The sequence below is a fragment of the Neolamprologus brichardi genome, chromosome 23, assembly GCF_056152115.1.
Source record: "Neolamprologus brichardi isolate AB-2024 chromosome 23, ASM5615211v1, whole genome shotgun sequence".
NCBI classification, from domain to species: domain Eukaryota; kingdom Metazoa; phylum Chordata; class Actinopteri; order Cichliformes; family Cichlidae; genus Neolamprologus; species Neolamprologus brichardi.
In genome coordinates, this window is record NC_142125.1 from 32,946,971 (window position 1) to 32,963,912 (window position 16,942).

At 43.1% G+C, this 16,942-nt stretch overlaps 1 protein-coding gene across 2 annotated transcripts in view; it reads right to left on the reverse strand.

Annotated features, from left to right (window-relative positions):
- mgat5 (alpha-1,6-mannosylglycoprotein 6-beta-N-acetylglucosaminyltransferase) overlaps positions 1-16,942 on the reverse strand; it is a 109,363-nt gene that overhangs the window by 4,724 nt on the left and 87,697 nt on the right. For both annotated transcript variants that reach the window (XM_035909876.2, XM_006795709.3), the window contains exons 12-16: positions 10,154-10,303; positions 3,438-3,584; positions 3,203-3,319; positions 969-1,043; positions 30-187 (exon numbers count right to left, since the gene is read on the reverse strand). In XM_035909876.2, coding sequence (XP_035765769.1) covers positions 30-187; positions 969-1,043; positions 3,203-3,319; positions 3,438-3,584; positions 10,154-10,303 — 647 coding nt within the window. The remainder of the gene's footprint in view (positions 1-29; positions 188-968; positions 1,044-3,202; positions 3,320-3,437; positions 3,585-10,153; positions 10,304-16,942) is intronic.

A 16,942-nucleotide genomic window follows, 5' to 3' on the forward strand; every position in this document is an offset into this window, starting at 1 on the left:
CTAATATTGAGACAAAGTATGTGTCCCACCTGGCCAGGTCTTTGTCCTTGTTAAGGTGCTGGAAGAAGGAGGGCTCACAGATGAGCTGCTCCTCCTGACAGACCTGCTTGCAGGAGTGCCCGGGCTCTGCCAGCTTCACTTGCAGGGCGCTGAGGGGAGGCCACATGACCTGACCGTGACAGAAGTCCTGAGGACACAACATGATGTTAAACAACAGGAGTGCAAAAAGGAGGAAAAAAGAAAAGGAAAAAAACCCTCGTAACTCTGTAATACCTGTATGCTTTATGTAAAGAAAGTAAAAATAAGTTAGCTCTGCCGCTCTTTAAACTAACTTTCATATGATTGGTTGCCACATGCAAGCAGAAGGTTTAAATAGGAGGTGGGCGGGGCTTCTGTGCTCGGAGATTACAGAGATCCAAGAGCTTAAAAGCTGACAGAAATGTGTAGTATTCTTTGTACACGTGCCGACCTCATTATTTAAAAAACATGTCTGTCTTTAATATGATCTTCCAACACTGTAACACAATATGACAGAAAATAAGAGCAAAATTAATCTGAATAAAGGCATTTTGTTGGCATGTTATACCTTTAATTTGAAGATAACAGGAAATGATCAGGGAGATGACAGAAAGGTGTTGGCGTACCTGTCAAATTTCATTAAATTCATCTTTATTGTAGATTTTGTTCATTTCATGGGATGTTTTGATCGCTCTTATAGCTTCTGCTTCCTCTCATATTTCATTTTGCTTTGATGTCTACTTGCTGTAAATGCTTATGTTGAGTTATTTCGACAGGCTTTAATCTTTGAATTTTAATCAGCAGCAGCTGAACTTGATGGTTTTAAAATCTATATGGCCCTGGGGACGCCAACCACAGCTGAGGGTGGCATGAATTAAAGCCCCGACATGGTTTCATTCTGACTTGTGTGCACGTGGAAAAGATGGAGAGGCGCTCTGCAGAGGCAGTACCTGGTTCTCGATGAAGGCGTTCACTCTCTGTAGCATCCCCTCGCAGGTGAACTCATAGGGCAGGTAGGGCTCAATCTGAATAACACAAAACACAGACTGTTAAAACACGTGCAGGGCGAGGGAGCTTGTAAACTCTTGTGCTCGACAGTGTTTCTATATGATGACGCTCAGAGAGCTCCTCCCAGTGAAGCGTTAGCTTGCTGTCTGATCTTTGCGCCGCTGTCCGCCTCTGCACACTCTCCGATTTGCTGATGGAAACTTCAAACGGGGGACGACCAACAACTGCAGCCTTTGTTGCTGAGCTGAGTCGCTCCGTGCTCCCTCTGAGCCTTTGGCTGCTGGGAGGAAGCAAGGATGAGGAGAGGGGGAGGGAGGGAGGGAGCAGGAGGAGAGCCGGAGCCTGGTAGGCTGCGTCTCGCCACGGATCACGGAGCATATGAGGCTCTGTGGGCTCGTCCAGTGAACACAGGCATTGTTCTGACCAGCTCGGCAGAGTACAACAACACAACGAGGTCCTGAGTCCGGTTTTATATATGCATGGGCCCGGACCAGGAGGCGGAACACGATATCTCCATCAATCCTCCTGCGGCTCCGACGAGGTTTTCCTTAACGACTCCGGTCAGCCAGGACGCCATTTACACAATCACTGTTTTGCTCCATGTTAAGACATGTGAGGCACACTTGCTTTTTAACTTAGAAGAAGAAGATTTGAATTTTTCAGATTCATTCACTGCAGCTCATCATATATGAAATCTATGAAAGCAGCTGTCCACATTTTTATTCAGTAAACAAATTCATTCCCTCTTCACACCAAATACTACAGCAAAGGGAATGGAGGCAATAACGTTAATAAAAAAAGCCCACTCACACTCTTTTCAAGTCCAGCCACACGTTCTCGATCAGACTGAGATCTGGGCCAATCCAGAACATTCACCTTGTTGTCTGTGGATCATTTCTCTGCTTTGGTGCATATTTGTCTGCATTCATGTCCTTCTCTGCCTTTACAAGCCTTCCAGGGCTCGCTGCTGAGAAGCACCCCAGAGCATGATGCTGCCTACACCATGCTTCACAGTGGAGATGGTGTATTTGTGGGGATGTCCATTAGATTAGATGCTACAGCATCTAGTCTAATGGACAACAAGCTCAAATTCTGTCTCATCAGGCCAAAGAACCTCGATTGGACAAATCATCCCAGCAGTTGGAAATCTTTTTGTAGCCACGTCCTGACTTTTACTTTTCGATCTGTTCTCTGAGTGGCTTTTTATTCATTAACCCCCAACCGGTCGCAGCAGATGGCCCCGCCCCTCCCTGAGCATGGTTCTGCTGGAGGTTTCTTCCTGTTAAAAGGGAGTTTTTCCTTCCCACTGTCGCCAAAGCGCTTACTCATAGTGGGTCATATGATTGTTGGGGTTTTCTAAATTTTCTTGTATTACAATATGGTCCTTACCTTGCAATGCAAAGCACCTTGAAGCAACTGTTGTTGTGGTTTGGTGCTATATATTAGAACCACCACCATTTAGAACATTCACTATGTATGGAAATTTCCCTGGAGGTGTATTGTGGAAAAAGTGGTGATGCTTAAGAGAGAAGCCTGGCAGCTTAAAAAAAAGCACAAGAATTTCACAAGTGAAGAAATTGAAAGAATAGTGTCAGAGGATGAAGCTGGAAAAAGCACACCTTTGGGAAGTGCCTGCGCTGCAATACAGATCAGGTGAATGTTGTGTCCTCTGAGATTCAGACAGCGGCTCGGATGGAGAAAAAAAAGAGAGAAAAGGTCTGACATTTAACTTGATAAGGGGGGTAAAAAAAAAGAGTAATTGAAAGAAAACATAAAGAAGGAAGCAGGTTGAGAAGAAGGCGCGTCAGATCTGTCAGCTCATGATGAGAGACTCACTGCAATTACTGACTGAACACCCAGGAGCCAGACTGGCAAGAAATGAAGGTGAAAAGTGCTGAAACCCAGTAAGGATGAAAGGGGCATAAAAGGGAATTTGAAGATGACTTGTTGTGTTTGTATTTAAGTTCATTTAAGGTATTAAAGTCTGTCAGTTAAAGCTTGCTGAATGTGCAGCGAATTTAGTTAAAAGATGTTTGCAGCTATGCAGCAGTAGGGTCGAAAGCTTGTGTGTCTGTACAGCACCTAAGGGGCTTCTGCCCTTGTTGTAGAAACAAATATGCAATAACATTTGTGAAATTGCACCAAATTTCAGCGTCTTTCAGTCGCCCGCGGTTACCTTTTGGCTGAGGATGGAGCGGATGGCCCTCTCTACTTCGGCAGAGTTCTCGATATCCACCGTCCACACGTGGGGCCGACCGATGTACACCTCGGCGTATGGGTGCTGAGAGGTCAGCTGCAGGCAGCAAAGCAGAAATGAGAGGGGTGGGGGGCGGGGGCGGGGGGTTAGGAAAATCAAACTATTTGAAAGTTATGGGTCGAGCTGCGGGGGAGAAATCCCGCACTCCTCTCACCTCTCTCAGGGTGGGTTTGCCCTTGAAGAAGTCTGTGTTCTTGCTGCTCTTCGAAGGGTTGAACTTGGGGTTGAGGAAGGCACAGCCGTTGGCAATGGCCTCCAGGGGGGCGGGACCCTCGTAGGGGAAGGAAAGACCCACAAACAGCTGCAGAGGAGAGAACACACACGGCTGTCAGGCTCCATAGGCTGGATATTAACAAACACAAGTCAGTAAGGAGGAGGCATGAGTGAACAGCAGTGTGCAGGTCCTGAAATAAGCACAACTAATGGTGCCGGTGGGAGGAGGCAGAGGGGCGCCGAAGTTTACTGGCTGTGTTGAGGAGTCGCCAATAGCGCCTTGTAGAAACAAATCTCCCCTGTTATCAGCACAAATTGTGACGGAGGCAGCACATTTTCACCATGAAACAAGGGAGGGAAAACAAGCGCGATAATATGAAGACATCACTTTTACGTTTACTCCTCCCACGGGGCTGAAGGAGTTTGATATCTTAGGCGTGGAAGTACATAATAGCTCAGCAATCAAATCAGATAGTAAACGATCATGGAAACTGGCAAAGACACCGTAGAACCGCCTTTCAGCTCTGAAATGACTCATTTAAACCAACGTTTATGTCTTTTAGGTGTTTCTTCGGCTTGCTTTTTTAAGATTAGGCTTAAAACTTTCCTTTTTGCTAAAGCATATAGTTAGGGCTGGACCAGGTGACCCTGAATCCTCCCTTAGTTATGCTGCAATAGATGTAGGCTGCCGGGGGATTCCCATGATGCATTGAGTTTTTCCTTTCCAGTCACCTTTCTCACTCACTATGTATTAACAGACCTCTCTGTATTGAATCATATCTGTTATTAATCTCTGTCTCTCTTCCACAGCATGTCTTTATCCTGTCTTCCTTCTCTCACCCCAACCGGTCGCAGCAGATGGCCGCCCCTCCCTGAGCCTGGTTCTGCCGGAGGTTTCTTCCTGTTAAAAGGGAGTTTTTCCTTCCCACTGTCGCCAAAGTGCTTGCTCATAGGGGGTCATATGATTGTTGGGCTTTTCTCTGTATCTATGAAGCGCCTTGAGGCGACATTTGTTGTGATTTGGCGCTATATAAATAAAATTGAATTGAATTGAATTGAAATTGAATTGTTTGGCACCACATTAGCCATTAGCCTAACACAGAAATACGTAATTTTTCTACTCAAACCTCTAAGCCTGGTTCTGCTGGAGGTTTCTTTCTGTTAAAAAAGTGGTTTTCCTTCCTGCTGTCGCCATGTGCTTGCTCAAAGGGGGCCGTCTCACAATTTTCCACCACCATGTAGTAAACATGTAGTTTTCTATATTAAACAAAAAAAAGAAGGCTCTGTACAAGGAACGAGTGGCTTCTCAGCACTGAAAGTAAAACTGTGACATTCCTCAAAACCTGACGGCCGACCGGGACTCTGGAAGTTTCTGGGTGTTTATGCTACGGTATAGTGTCTCCACTGTTTGTGCTCAGCCAGAATCCCAAACATTTATTTCAGTAAACAGTGAAAACGGGTGGAGGGTTCTAGAAGCAATTTTTCTTCTCCTGAGTGGAAAGAAAGCAAATATTTGTGGAGCTCGCCTGCATGAGTAGTGAGACAGCAATCGAGGAACTGAGAGGGGAGGCTGGGTGCCAGCTGAGTGGCTTATTGAGTGGAGCCAGCTGGCTGACACAATGGCTTATCTGTGTGTTTGAGTCGGTGTTACATACACACGCTTTCTTTAAGTGCACAATGCAGCGCTGTGTCATGAGGTATGCCTGTAGTCACATGAATAATCAGACCTGTGGAGAGAATTCTGCTCTTTCAGCTGTGGGTGTTACTGAAATATTTCTGCCAACAGGTGGCAGCAAAGCACGTGCATTCTTTAATCGCATGTATGCAAAGGCTCCCGAAAGCTGCAAACCAGCCAGCTTGTACTTGTAGGGAGAGGACACAGAGGGGGAGAAGAGCAGAGATAAACACACTGAATAACTCAGGTGGGAGTTTATGACTAACGCTTGCAAATTGATTGTAGCTAGATGTGAATGGATTTAAAAAACAAAAACAAAAACAAGTTTATGGCACTGACCCACAATCTCATCATTAGTTTGCAACGGCTCTGGAGTCCCGTGCTCATGGACAGGCTGACTTCAACATCATGCAGCTCTCCACATGAAAGCTGCTATCGATTTGGACCCCTGAGGAAACATCCTGCCTTACTCATGCAAAGGACACACACCTACGACACGAGAAGATTTCATTTCTGCTCTCATCGCTCAGCTTTAAAGTCGAGGGATGCAACTAATGATTACCTGCAGAACATCTGAAGGAAAAAAGTAGCATCAGTGCTAACAGTCAAATGTGCATGAGGGCAATGCGGGAGTCAGTAACAGCAACTGTACAAAATATACAATTATTGTAAAAAAAAATCAACAGAAATCAATCACATTTTATCCATTTAATATCAATATTTTATCATTTTTATCATTTTATCATTATCTTTTTTTTTTTTTTTTTTTACAATAATTGTGTATTTTTGTGTGTGTATGCTGTTAATGAAAAATGTGTTTTTGTTGTGTGAACATCCTGTAGTGTAATCACTGGAGCCTCGAAACGTTGCCTTTAAGCAACCTGACTACATGTAAATGTTCTGTAAACGCAAGTACATTCGAAAACTTTTAATTTAACTAGAATCTGGTCAAATTTAATGGATTTCATTGGTATACATATGCATATTTTCCTTAAATAAATAAACCTTGGATTTTATATATGTCAGCTGCATTTTACTAAAAATATTAATGAGGGCCAAGAATCATTTTTTTTAAATACCAGTAGCCGTCTCTGAAAGCACTTAAATGTTGTAGGGAAGAACAGATGTTACTGTAGTACTAGTTACCTGTAGTTATTAAATATCAAAGTTTTTTTTTGGGGGGGGGCTTGTTTGTTTTAAACACTTTCAGAAGAAGCAGCATAAACGCCCTCAGGGTTTTTTGCAAGCCTCGACAAAATGATCAGTTTGAACGGGTGAGTGAAAGTGAGACTGTGCATATAAGAAGTTATATAGATATGAAAATATCATGTATCACCTTGCAGATGTGGTTTGAGGGCGGAGGGAGGTTTTTTTTTTTTAACTAATAAATGTGACGCGCTCACACAATAAAAGTTAAATTCTTATGATCATTCCCAGCCAAATAAATGTTCTACTCTTGGAATTTAGTCAGGAATTAAAGTATCTGCTCTCTTTGACATCACACAGAAACATAGTGGATGAAATGGAGACTAACGGACACTTTAGATCAGCCTGAGCTTTCAGCTAACACCTTTATGCACTGAGCACATTGAAGATATATGATGCAAATTTGTCGTATAACATCGAAACAGTTGCGATTTTGCTAAAGTTTTGCCAAAATCCACCCAAAAATGATGCACTATGATTAAACTGGAGTCAACATCAAGCGATGGTGAGCTGGTCCTGATGCTTCTAAACACTAATCCGATCCTCAGGAGACGGCAACAGTAGGGAGATTTTCATAGTTTGATCCAGGAGTTGATGCTGTCTCGTACTCTTTCGTACGAATTTCAGGATATTCGTCTGTGGGGCAGTTTGAACTCTTGCTGGCAGGGTAGGGATCACATCCGAGGTGATCAATTCAGACTTGAAGCTGCGTCTAGTTGTGTGACGGAGGTGAAAAAGTTTTATTTTACCATCTTTATATCGCTGTATATTCATTGTATATTCAGTATTGTTGGTGGTCTGATTGGTCAGATCGGTTAATTTGCATAAAAAACAAAATCAGAAAAATACAAGAGGTGAAATTTGTCCGTGGAAACCAAAATGCTCTATAAATGATATTTAATGTGTTCTTCTTTACATTACGGTGTCTGTTAAATGTCAGACATCACCTGAACTTTCCAACATTATCTCATGCAACAATAGCGCCTTAGTTCTTAGCCACAGTAGCAGCAGGTGTTTTGCATTTCTGATTATTTCGACTATCTTTCCCTGGAACAGTGAGCAGCTATTAGCCAAAAGACCTGAACACTCACAGAAACATAAAGTGGTGCTACAACTTCCACAATCTCTTAGTAACTTGCAGAACTCAGCGCCAGATCAAGATCATATACAAAGGAGAAGAAGCTGCTATCTGCACCTTTGACTAGCATGTAAATTTAAGCTAACGAGGTATCTGGAGTGAAAGTCGTCATGCAAAACGTGCTGGAACAACATCAGATTTCTGCCGTTGCCACGCAGGGCTTAAAAACGCAGCGGCTTCTGAGTGTAATGACCCAGCGAGTTAATTAGGCTGTTTGTTCATGATATTTCTAATCCCAGCACCTGCCATGGGATGTTTGAGTTTTCCCTTTATGCTGATTACAGCGGCATTAACGGTGGGGCAAGACAAACACCATTACCATACTAATACCATTTCTTATTTGGCACACACTGCATACAGTAGCATAAAAGGGTTGTTGAAAGCACGGTGTGTGCAGAAGGTGGAAAAACAGAAGCAAGAGAATCTAACAGGTTGAGTTAGACAGGCCTGTGAGACGGATGTGAGAAGGCAGAGAGAGAAACATCAAAAACCTCTGACTCTGCCAGTCTGCAACATGACGCAGCAACGCTTTGCTGCATGTCAGCGGTTTGATCATCCACGCTATTCAACTGATAGAGCGCAGCACGTCACAGTTTATTTCAGGGAATTTGGAGCTTGAACAACCTCCCCCCTTCCTTCAAATGTCACAAGGCAACGTATTCGCAAAAGCGCCTCAACGCGGGAGTACTTTTAAAGCTAAACCTCACGAGGCCAATTAGCTGAGGCAGTCTGCTCGCAGGTAACAGTAAACGTGTTGTTTAAGCAACGAAAGGACGAGTGCCTACAACGCCCCTTGTTTTGCTTGTAAACTCTTAAACAAGAATGCCGGAGAAATGTCTGGTTTTGTGCGATTTAATTGGCCGTTCCCCAATGGGTTTCCAGCCAGGAACGCATGTAATGAGAAGATATGGAGGTTTATATTATATCCCGGTTCTGTTGTGTGTTTACCTGCCAGACTTTGCTAATAAAGCTCTCGCTCCAGCAAATCATAATTCACTGCACTGTTGGTGGAGCGTTGTTTGCCTTCAGTCTTTAATGATCCGCTCCACTGCAGAATGCATCTTTGTCTTTCTGTGCCTCGGTGCCTCGAACATCACCGGATCCTTGGTTTCAGGTGCTCAGGACAGAATCACTAATGTTTATGGCTAAAGCAACTCTGCAGCTCTGCTAAGGACAAAGAGGTTTAGCTATATATCCATTCTTTTTCTATAACTGACTGTATCGTGAGCTGTGGCTGTCTCGCTCTGATGTCCCTCCCTTGCCTGAAAGTATCTAGTTTCAGAGGCTAAAGAAAATCGAAGCCTCCCCTCACCTCCTTTTTTCCTGAAAGGGATGAAGACTGAAGCCAGAAAGATTCTTAGCTGAATTAGTGCCAGTTTGCACCTACAGCGGATGTTGCTCTCAGCTATCTGAGGATCTTGTCATTTTCATTCTGTAGCTCTTTAGAAGTTTGCAGCTCGGTGGGAATTTTTTGGATACGTTTTCAAAGTGGGTCCACAGACCGTTCAGAACACGTCCCCTCATGACCGTGCAGACTTAGCAAAACCATGACAGGTCATGGCAGATCTCACAGGAAATCGATTTCTGCTTCTTCTGCTTGTATTTCTGTTCTGTGTGGCAGTTATGGACACTATCAGGGTTTAGGCTCAAGTGAGAAGCAGTGTCCTGACCTTTAGCAGACTTCTAGGGCAACAGGTATGTTTGTGTAATGAATGTGTCCCAAGATAAATCAATCCGGTGGTAAAACTGTCTAGTTTAAAACTTAGATTGTATATCAAAGATGAACCTGCACAAAGCTGCAATAACTATAGTTGAAAGAACTAAAGCGGACAGCTAATTATAGATATAAAGCAACTGCTTTAGCAAGAAGAGGGGACTGCAGCTTCTGGGAATTATTTATTATTTTTACCTACAAGTGTTTGTTTTAATAGGTGTAAAACAAAGTGTTGTATGTTTAGCAGCCTTGCATACATTCGTAAAAACCTAGAAACCTGCCTCTCATACGTCACTGCCCCTGAAGAGCTTGCTCTGCACAACACAATTCATACTGGCTACAGTGTGTGTTGCCATGTAGTTGTCTTTGTCAGTGCGAGTGGTTTGAGTAGTGAGAGGAAGGGACAAGTCATGACCTGAATGGGGAAGTACCTCTGTGAACGGCCAGGCTCAGAGAAAGCACAGCCACTTGGCTCAAGGCTCTTTCAGAAGAAGACCTCCATTCACATAAAGACATTTTTTCCACCCAAACCTCCAATAAGTCTCAGAAGAATCACATATTTACTCCAACTTGCCTGTAGACTTATTTTTGTAGCGCTGATATGGGCTTTAATATTTCTTTTTTCAATTTCTTTTGACAAGCAGACTAAATATAAAGCAAGACGAAAAACATTCAGAGGTGATTTTGTAGTCACGGCGCATCAAAAAGTCCAAGGTTAGTTAAAAAAGATACAGAGTTTCTTCAATATACTGCAGGTAAGCCTCGCTACAATTTCCTCATTATTTAAAAAAATGTCAGTGTGGCAAAGTGTGGGAGTTGATCTGTGGCTTTTACAGCCACCTAGTAAGAACTGCAGCCATGTACTTTAATTTCCCTCAAGGCTCATTTTTCCATGTTAGACGATTTAAAGTGAGGATCTCTCACCTTCGTTTCTCTCAGGAGGAACTGAAGGTCTCGGCCGCTAAGGATGCCGTGGTTCTTAACGTAGCCCGGGAGGTGCACGGTGCTGGTGCCGTGTACTGTGCCGTGAACCTCCATGTAGCTGTGAATGATGTCCAGGTACTTCTTCTTGTCCTAAAAAACAAATGGGGAGGAAATGAAGCAGATCAATTTAAATTAGGTTCAAAGCAGCATTCAAACATCAACCCTTTTAGGTTAAACTGGTATAATCTAGAAACAAAATCTCCTGCTATGAAGCGCTTCGAATAGCAATTTCTGTTTGAGGGGATCAGTATCCGTATTTCATTTTGTGTCCTGGTGAACTTTTGTTCAGGCTACTCGACAGACCATCTGGCTTGAGTGGTGGGCTCAGCTAAAAATAGCACTGTAAAAGGAGCATCAGTGCACACAGTATCTGTTGTTAGTAAAGTCTACCTGATCTGTTATGTTCCTAAAGAAGAAGACCCAAAACCAAGTAATCCTGCTACTTTTACACTTAAAGTCGTGCCTGGCCTGTTTCTACTGCACAGGAATGCTGACAAACGGATTATCAGGTCAAATGTGAAACATGGATAGAAAAACAATCTAATCTAATTTAAAGGGGCGTCTACTGATAACAGACAAACACAGTTTCCCTGTGTTTTTGCCAGTGTTGTTACTTTTTTTTTTTTTTTTTTTTTGCTTTTTAGCAATTTTACAATGGGGGAAAGGAGTTTTAAAGACAGCTACAGCTATCCAATTGCATTGTGGTAAATGTAGGACCATTTTTTGTTTTTAACTTGAGACAAATACTAGGCACTGCAATTCAGGATATGTCAGCTCCGTTTTCGGTAATTAGTTAAGCAACTTGCAGCCATACTTGCAGATGTTAAAGCTGGCCTGAACTGCAGATTCTCCACACTGGAACGAGGTTTAACTGTTTGGTTGGCGACATTTCACACCTGTTATTTTGAATCAAACCGACAGCATAAAGAGTTTGCGGTTTGGAGGTATTTCACACAGGTTTGAAGAGAGGACGGGTATGACAGGAAGCAGTGCCGCCTCACAATAAACAGCATTCAGAGTGGTTTTCACTCTCTGTGTTTATACATTTATACATTTAATCAGTTATTAGTCATCTCTGCCTCCCTTCGGAGCCTCTTCGTGTTAAAAGGGAGTTTTTCCTTCCCAGTGTAGCCAAGTGCTTGTTTGGGGGTGGGGGGTTGTCTGATTGTTAGGGCACTCTGGACTACTAAGGCTCTTTCCCTTTCAGTGTAAAGAATACTGTTGCTGTGATTCAGTGCTACATTAATAAAACTGAACTGAATTTTCTCAGTTCATTCAGAGCAATAGAAGTCTACCAGCTGACATCAGATGCATGCCTCTCTACAAACTAATGTCAAGTAGAGGGACATGCAGCCCACAAAGGTGTCGTGGTAGATCATCCCTAAGCCTCGTTAAAGATCTCTTCCTGTTAAAAAGGAAGCTCTTCCTCCCCACTGTCACTAAGTCACATCAGATTGTAGTTTGCAGATTTAGATATGCAAAAGGCGTCAAAAAGACATGTGTTAGCTAATGATGAACAGAAGACACGGAAACATGTGAATTAGAAAAATGGGCTTTTTAAAAACTCCCAGTCAAAAGTTTTCTGGACTTGCTTTTGGTTCTGCACATTATTCCTTATTTAGGCTATCATATTTAAGTTTCTCCCACAGAGAAACCCGCAGCAGGTGTTTGACTTTTAAAAACAAGGACATAACTGTTGTATAACCCAGCAACACTCGAACATAAAATGCTGAACTGAAGTGCAAAATATGTTTTTAACTGTATCCTGTGCCTTCTAAGCACTGAGCCCTGTGGGAGCGAGGTACAGTGCAGCTGAGCGCTCTTAAGGTAGAACCCTTCAGGGAGGCAGTAAGATGAAAGCTGCCACTCTTCTCCATCGTGATGTGAAGCCACACACACACACACACACACACACACACACACACTTTAACACTCATAGAGAGGCAAGGCTTCACTGTTGTTAAAAGTATAAATCAGATATCCTACACACGAGCCTGCCTTTGAATCTGTTCTACCTCCAGGATCTGTTCCTGCTCCGTGCTGTTGTGTGTGTGTCTCCCACAGTACTTCCTTTTGGGGGTTAAATTTCAGGTAGTCGCTCGTCAGGGTCCCTGGAGGCCTGGCTATCAGATGCCTCCAGCCAGCCTGCTGTAACTAAAGCAGCCTGTGTGTGTGTGTGTGTGTGTGTGTGTGTGTGTGTGTATGTGTGTGTGTGAGAGAGATGAAGTCCTAATTAGAAGGTGAAATCACTATCCTGTAATCTCCTCACTCAGGAGAGCTGAGCCAGGATTTGTGTGCGTGCCTGTGTGAGTGTGAGAGGGAGTGAGTGAGGAGGTCTTATAAGGTCCTAATCAAGGTTACTGGTTGGTATCTGAAGAGAAAGCAGAACATCGCATTGAAACTCTAACGCGATGCTGCAGGAGCTCAGAAGACGCTAAGGAAAAAAAGACGAGCAAATAAACTGCTGGTCTATAACTCTGATATTTTACAAGTTTGCCTTATTTAAAGCAATAACCGAAATACGTCTAATGGTGATTCACGTCAATATTTTAATTATGTACATATGCAACATATTTTTTACTTTTACATCAGTTTATGGTGCACTGACTGACTAAAAGAGCTAGGATTACTTCAAAATCAGAGTTTTTGATGTTATGTTCATAAACTAATACTCTGAATATTACTGCAGTCGGTTGGCAGTCACGTCTTTTTTTATGACCAACAAACCCTATAATAAAAAACGACTCTTGCAACGTTTACACAACAGCAAGACTGTAAAACACAATAAAACTCAAAAAACCCTCAAATGCACCAAGTGTCACAGTGTGTTCAGCAAGTCAATGTGCAACAGTGATAGCTCTTGCGTGACTAAATCATGGTTTAACTGTCTGTATGAACTGTGAAACCAAAGCTAACTGCCTTAACCGTGCATCGCTTCTAACGGCCAGCAGGGGGTGACGCAATGGCTCTCACGTTCTTGATAAGTGCATAATCAATTCAGTTTGTCTAAATTTTGTAGCTGATGGTCCCCATTAGAGTTAAAAACCAGGAAGAATCCTGTAGTGCAAGCCTACAGTATTAAAGTGTTAACGCCAAGCTGTCAGCCTACAGTCGCGCACTGTCCCTGGTCTTCACAGTCACATCTTGCTCATCAGGCTCAGCTTCAAAACACCAAACTGATATGTGATGTCCCAGCGGTTACTTCCCTGTTTGCCATTCCAGGAAGCATGGGTGAGTATACGTGCTGTAAAATAAGTGTGCGACAGGTTGCGTCATCTGTAAGAGTGATTTGCAAATATGCAACTAAAAAAAAATCCACACACAATAAAAGGAAGAAGTCTGAAGGCAGCAGGATGTGAGCTTCTTTTTTTTAATAAATGGGGACTGCTCCAGTAACCCTGATTGTATGCGGAGGATGAATACACAGTCGACTGCTGCGGCCCTTCAGGCCACACTCAGCTTTGTACTTACTATCCAGATGTCTTCTAGAGCATGAAGAACATTACAAAAACAACGACGAGCTAGAGGAGCGTGACTGCAAAGTGGATCACCATTTTTTTTGATTTATCGTGGATTTCCTTGGCTTTGCTTTCCTGTAATGACGTTATGTCAACTTCTATTCATGATTCTATCTCAGCTGTCAGCACGCTGTGAATTACAAAGAAGTTACGACTTTAGAGCACTAACAGGCTCAAAGTCTTCCCCCTCTGACAGCCTGCGTGCATTTGGGCGAGCAGGGTGATAGGCGCCCGTCCGTACTGTACGTATATGTGTAGGTTTCAGAGCGCGTGTGATATGCAACGTGAAACCAGGGAGCACATCGATTGTGGCGGCCTTGTACAGGAGCACGTGCTCGGGGAGTTATAAAATAACTGCCTGAGCTGGCGAGGCTGATTGAAGCAGGGGGAGGAGGAGGAGGTGCGTTTTATGACCTTGTAAATCAGAGGGAATTTGTAAACCTTGGCTCAAAGAGGAAACAGGAGAGGAGGCTGCTGCTTTCTGTCGGGCTGAGGGATGAGTGTCCAGGGATGGAAGCAGACAGCGAGAGCAACACAGAATCGGAGAACAGCAGAACCACACACATTTTTGGTTTAAAGGGAATCTATTATGCTTTTATTTATTTCCTTTCATACACATGCACAGTTAGAACAGTGGCTTATATTAAACATGGATAAAAAAAATAAGGCCAGTGTAAGTACAAGTGATCTCTGTAAGCCAAAAAGCTCAGGCTTTAGAGGGTTTTTTCTACTCTTGGCTCGCAACATCTCTACAAACCTATTTACAACGAGGCAGCCAATCAGAAGAGGTTTTCTTAAAGGTAGAAGTTAAATTGCTTTTTTTCCAGACAGGTATAGGATAAACAGAAGGATTATTTCAACTGGTAAAACACTGAGCTCAATACAGGGGTCTGACGTGTTTAAAAAAGAAAATCATTGAAATACATGTACACTGTATATAGTCCTCCTAAACTTGAGTTTGTTCTCAGGCCTCAAGTTAAAGAAAAGAGAGCAGACTGTTGAGTCGAGCAGTAACCTGAAGAGGCGCGGGGAGCTTGAGCCTCATCAGAATGCAGACAGATGCATGCGCTTCAACTTACATGACCATCAAACTGCCTTCAACATCGAACATCAAACGCACCTCAGATCGGCCCCCTCCCCAATCTGAAATTATTTCCAACTGAGAGACTCTGGGGGCCCCAAAACTGCTAGCTTGTCAATCAAAGCAAAGAATAAAATGAAGTTAAAAAAAAAAAATCACTTCAGCCATTCTTCAGAGAGACGGGAAAAATCATTTCCCTCCACAACACTCAGACCCATTCAACACACATACCGCAGTGATATACTGAGCCTCGGAGAAAGGCTGCAGTTTAAGTGTGATGTGTACAACGGTGCTGCAGAGAGGTTTATCTTTGTCGCTGTATGTTTTAAAAATCAACCATGGAGTCACTTCAGGGAGGACACAGAGTCAAGCTCAGTACTACATCTGCTGATGGCTCAATGATTCCCTTTCACACATCCCAAAAGAAAACATCACATACACAGATATGTAAAGCAGATGTAGTGGCCGACACAATGACTTTAGTCACCAGGTACCATTCACACAAGCACTTTTTTCTATGCTTTTTCTAAGTGAGTGCTTTTTATCTAACATTTGTAGAACTTGGGGTTAATATCTTCCCAAAGGATATTTGGCATGCAGACTGGGAGCAACCAGGAACTCAACCACCAACCTTCCGATTAGCAGATGACCTGCGCAACCTCTCTGCCTTAGTTCTACTGAAAGGAACTCCTAATGGTTCAGCATGCCAGCTCTGTGAGTATGGCTGCTTCCTGTTCCAACATGACTGTGCACTAGTACAAAAAGCAAGGTCCACAAAGACATGGATGAGAGTTTGGTGTGGAAGCACTTGACTGTCCTGCACAGAGTCCAATGTCAATGTCATTTCCTGACCTCACAAATGTGCTTCTGGAAGAATTCCTATAAACACACTTCCCTGAAGAATTGAAGCTTTTACAGTTGCAAAGGGTGGGGCCCACATCATATTAAACCCTACAGATTAAGAATATGATGTCACTCAGGTTCATATGAGTGTGAAAGCAGACCAGTGAGTACTTTTAGCTTATAGTGTACATACCAAACCCCTGATGAGTTACTAATTTAACAGCTCACCGTTGCTGCTCCCTCTGCTTTTATTAGTATTTCAAATTAGCCTGCTGTTGTTTCCTATTGTAGATGCATGTGTGGTTAACAACAACGGCAGGTGCAAAGCTTACAAACACTGCTTCTCTTGAGATGATTTCATAACGTTTAAATGCTTTTAAACCATTGCTGTGACAAATATTAAAGCACACTATAAATACTGGAATACTCTTATCAGAAGGCTTGATCACCAGTGTGTTGGCTCATTTGGCGCTGCTACCTTCATGGACAATCTGGAAAATTCAATAGCTAGCTTGACAGATGCTGAAGGAATAGCCACAGGAATGCTGGTGATAAATCTGCATCCAGAGATGCTTGGGGTGCAGTCAGGAAAGGTCATTACACTTCAATACCCTGCAATGCCCCATTAGGCAGAGCAGTCTCTAATCTACTGGAGGAATCTGGTAGTTCCACCACACGGAGCATGTTTTTGATTGTGAGACAGTAGAGGAGGTGCTACATGACTGCCACCCCAGCTGTGTGTATAGGCTCTGCGTTAATCATCCAAGTGTTTCAGCCTGGACTGGTGTGTGACAAAGAGTTGAATTTCAAGTCCTGTAGAGGAGGACTAATAATCATAATCATAAAAAAAGCAAACAGAGAAACCGTGGCTATAAAATCCTTGTTTGCCCTGCTGTGACAGAAACACCTGTATCTGTCACATGCTTCAATGGGTGCTATTAAAGGCTTGTATATGGTAGCTCAAAGCACAGGGGAATACCATTTTTCCACACATTTAAAGCACAAAAGGGTGCAGGGAACAAAATAGGTGCTACTGGGAGGAATTTAAGCTAATTCCTGGCTAAGAAAGGTACTCACATTCAGTATGGATATGGTGCTGGGTAATACATTTCTCCTTTATAGCCAAATGGAGCTACTACAATTGACTGATTTATTTATGGTTTCTGTGTGTTCTCCTGCTCCGTCCTTGTGCTGTCTAAATTAAACACCTCTCCTGTAAATGTTTGTGGAAGCAGAGAGTGTCAATATTCAATGCGTGTTTCCTCTTTACTTTTATAAAACCAGGAC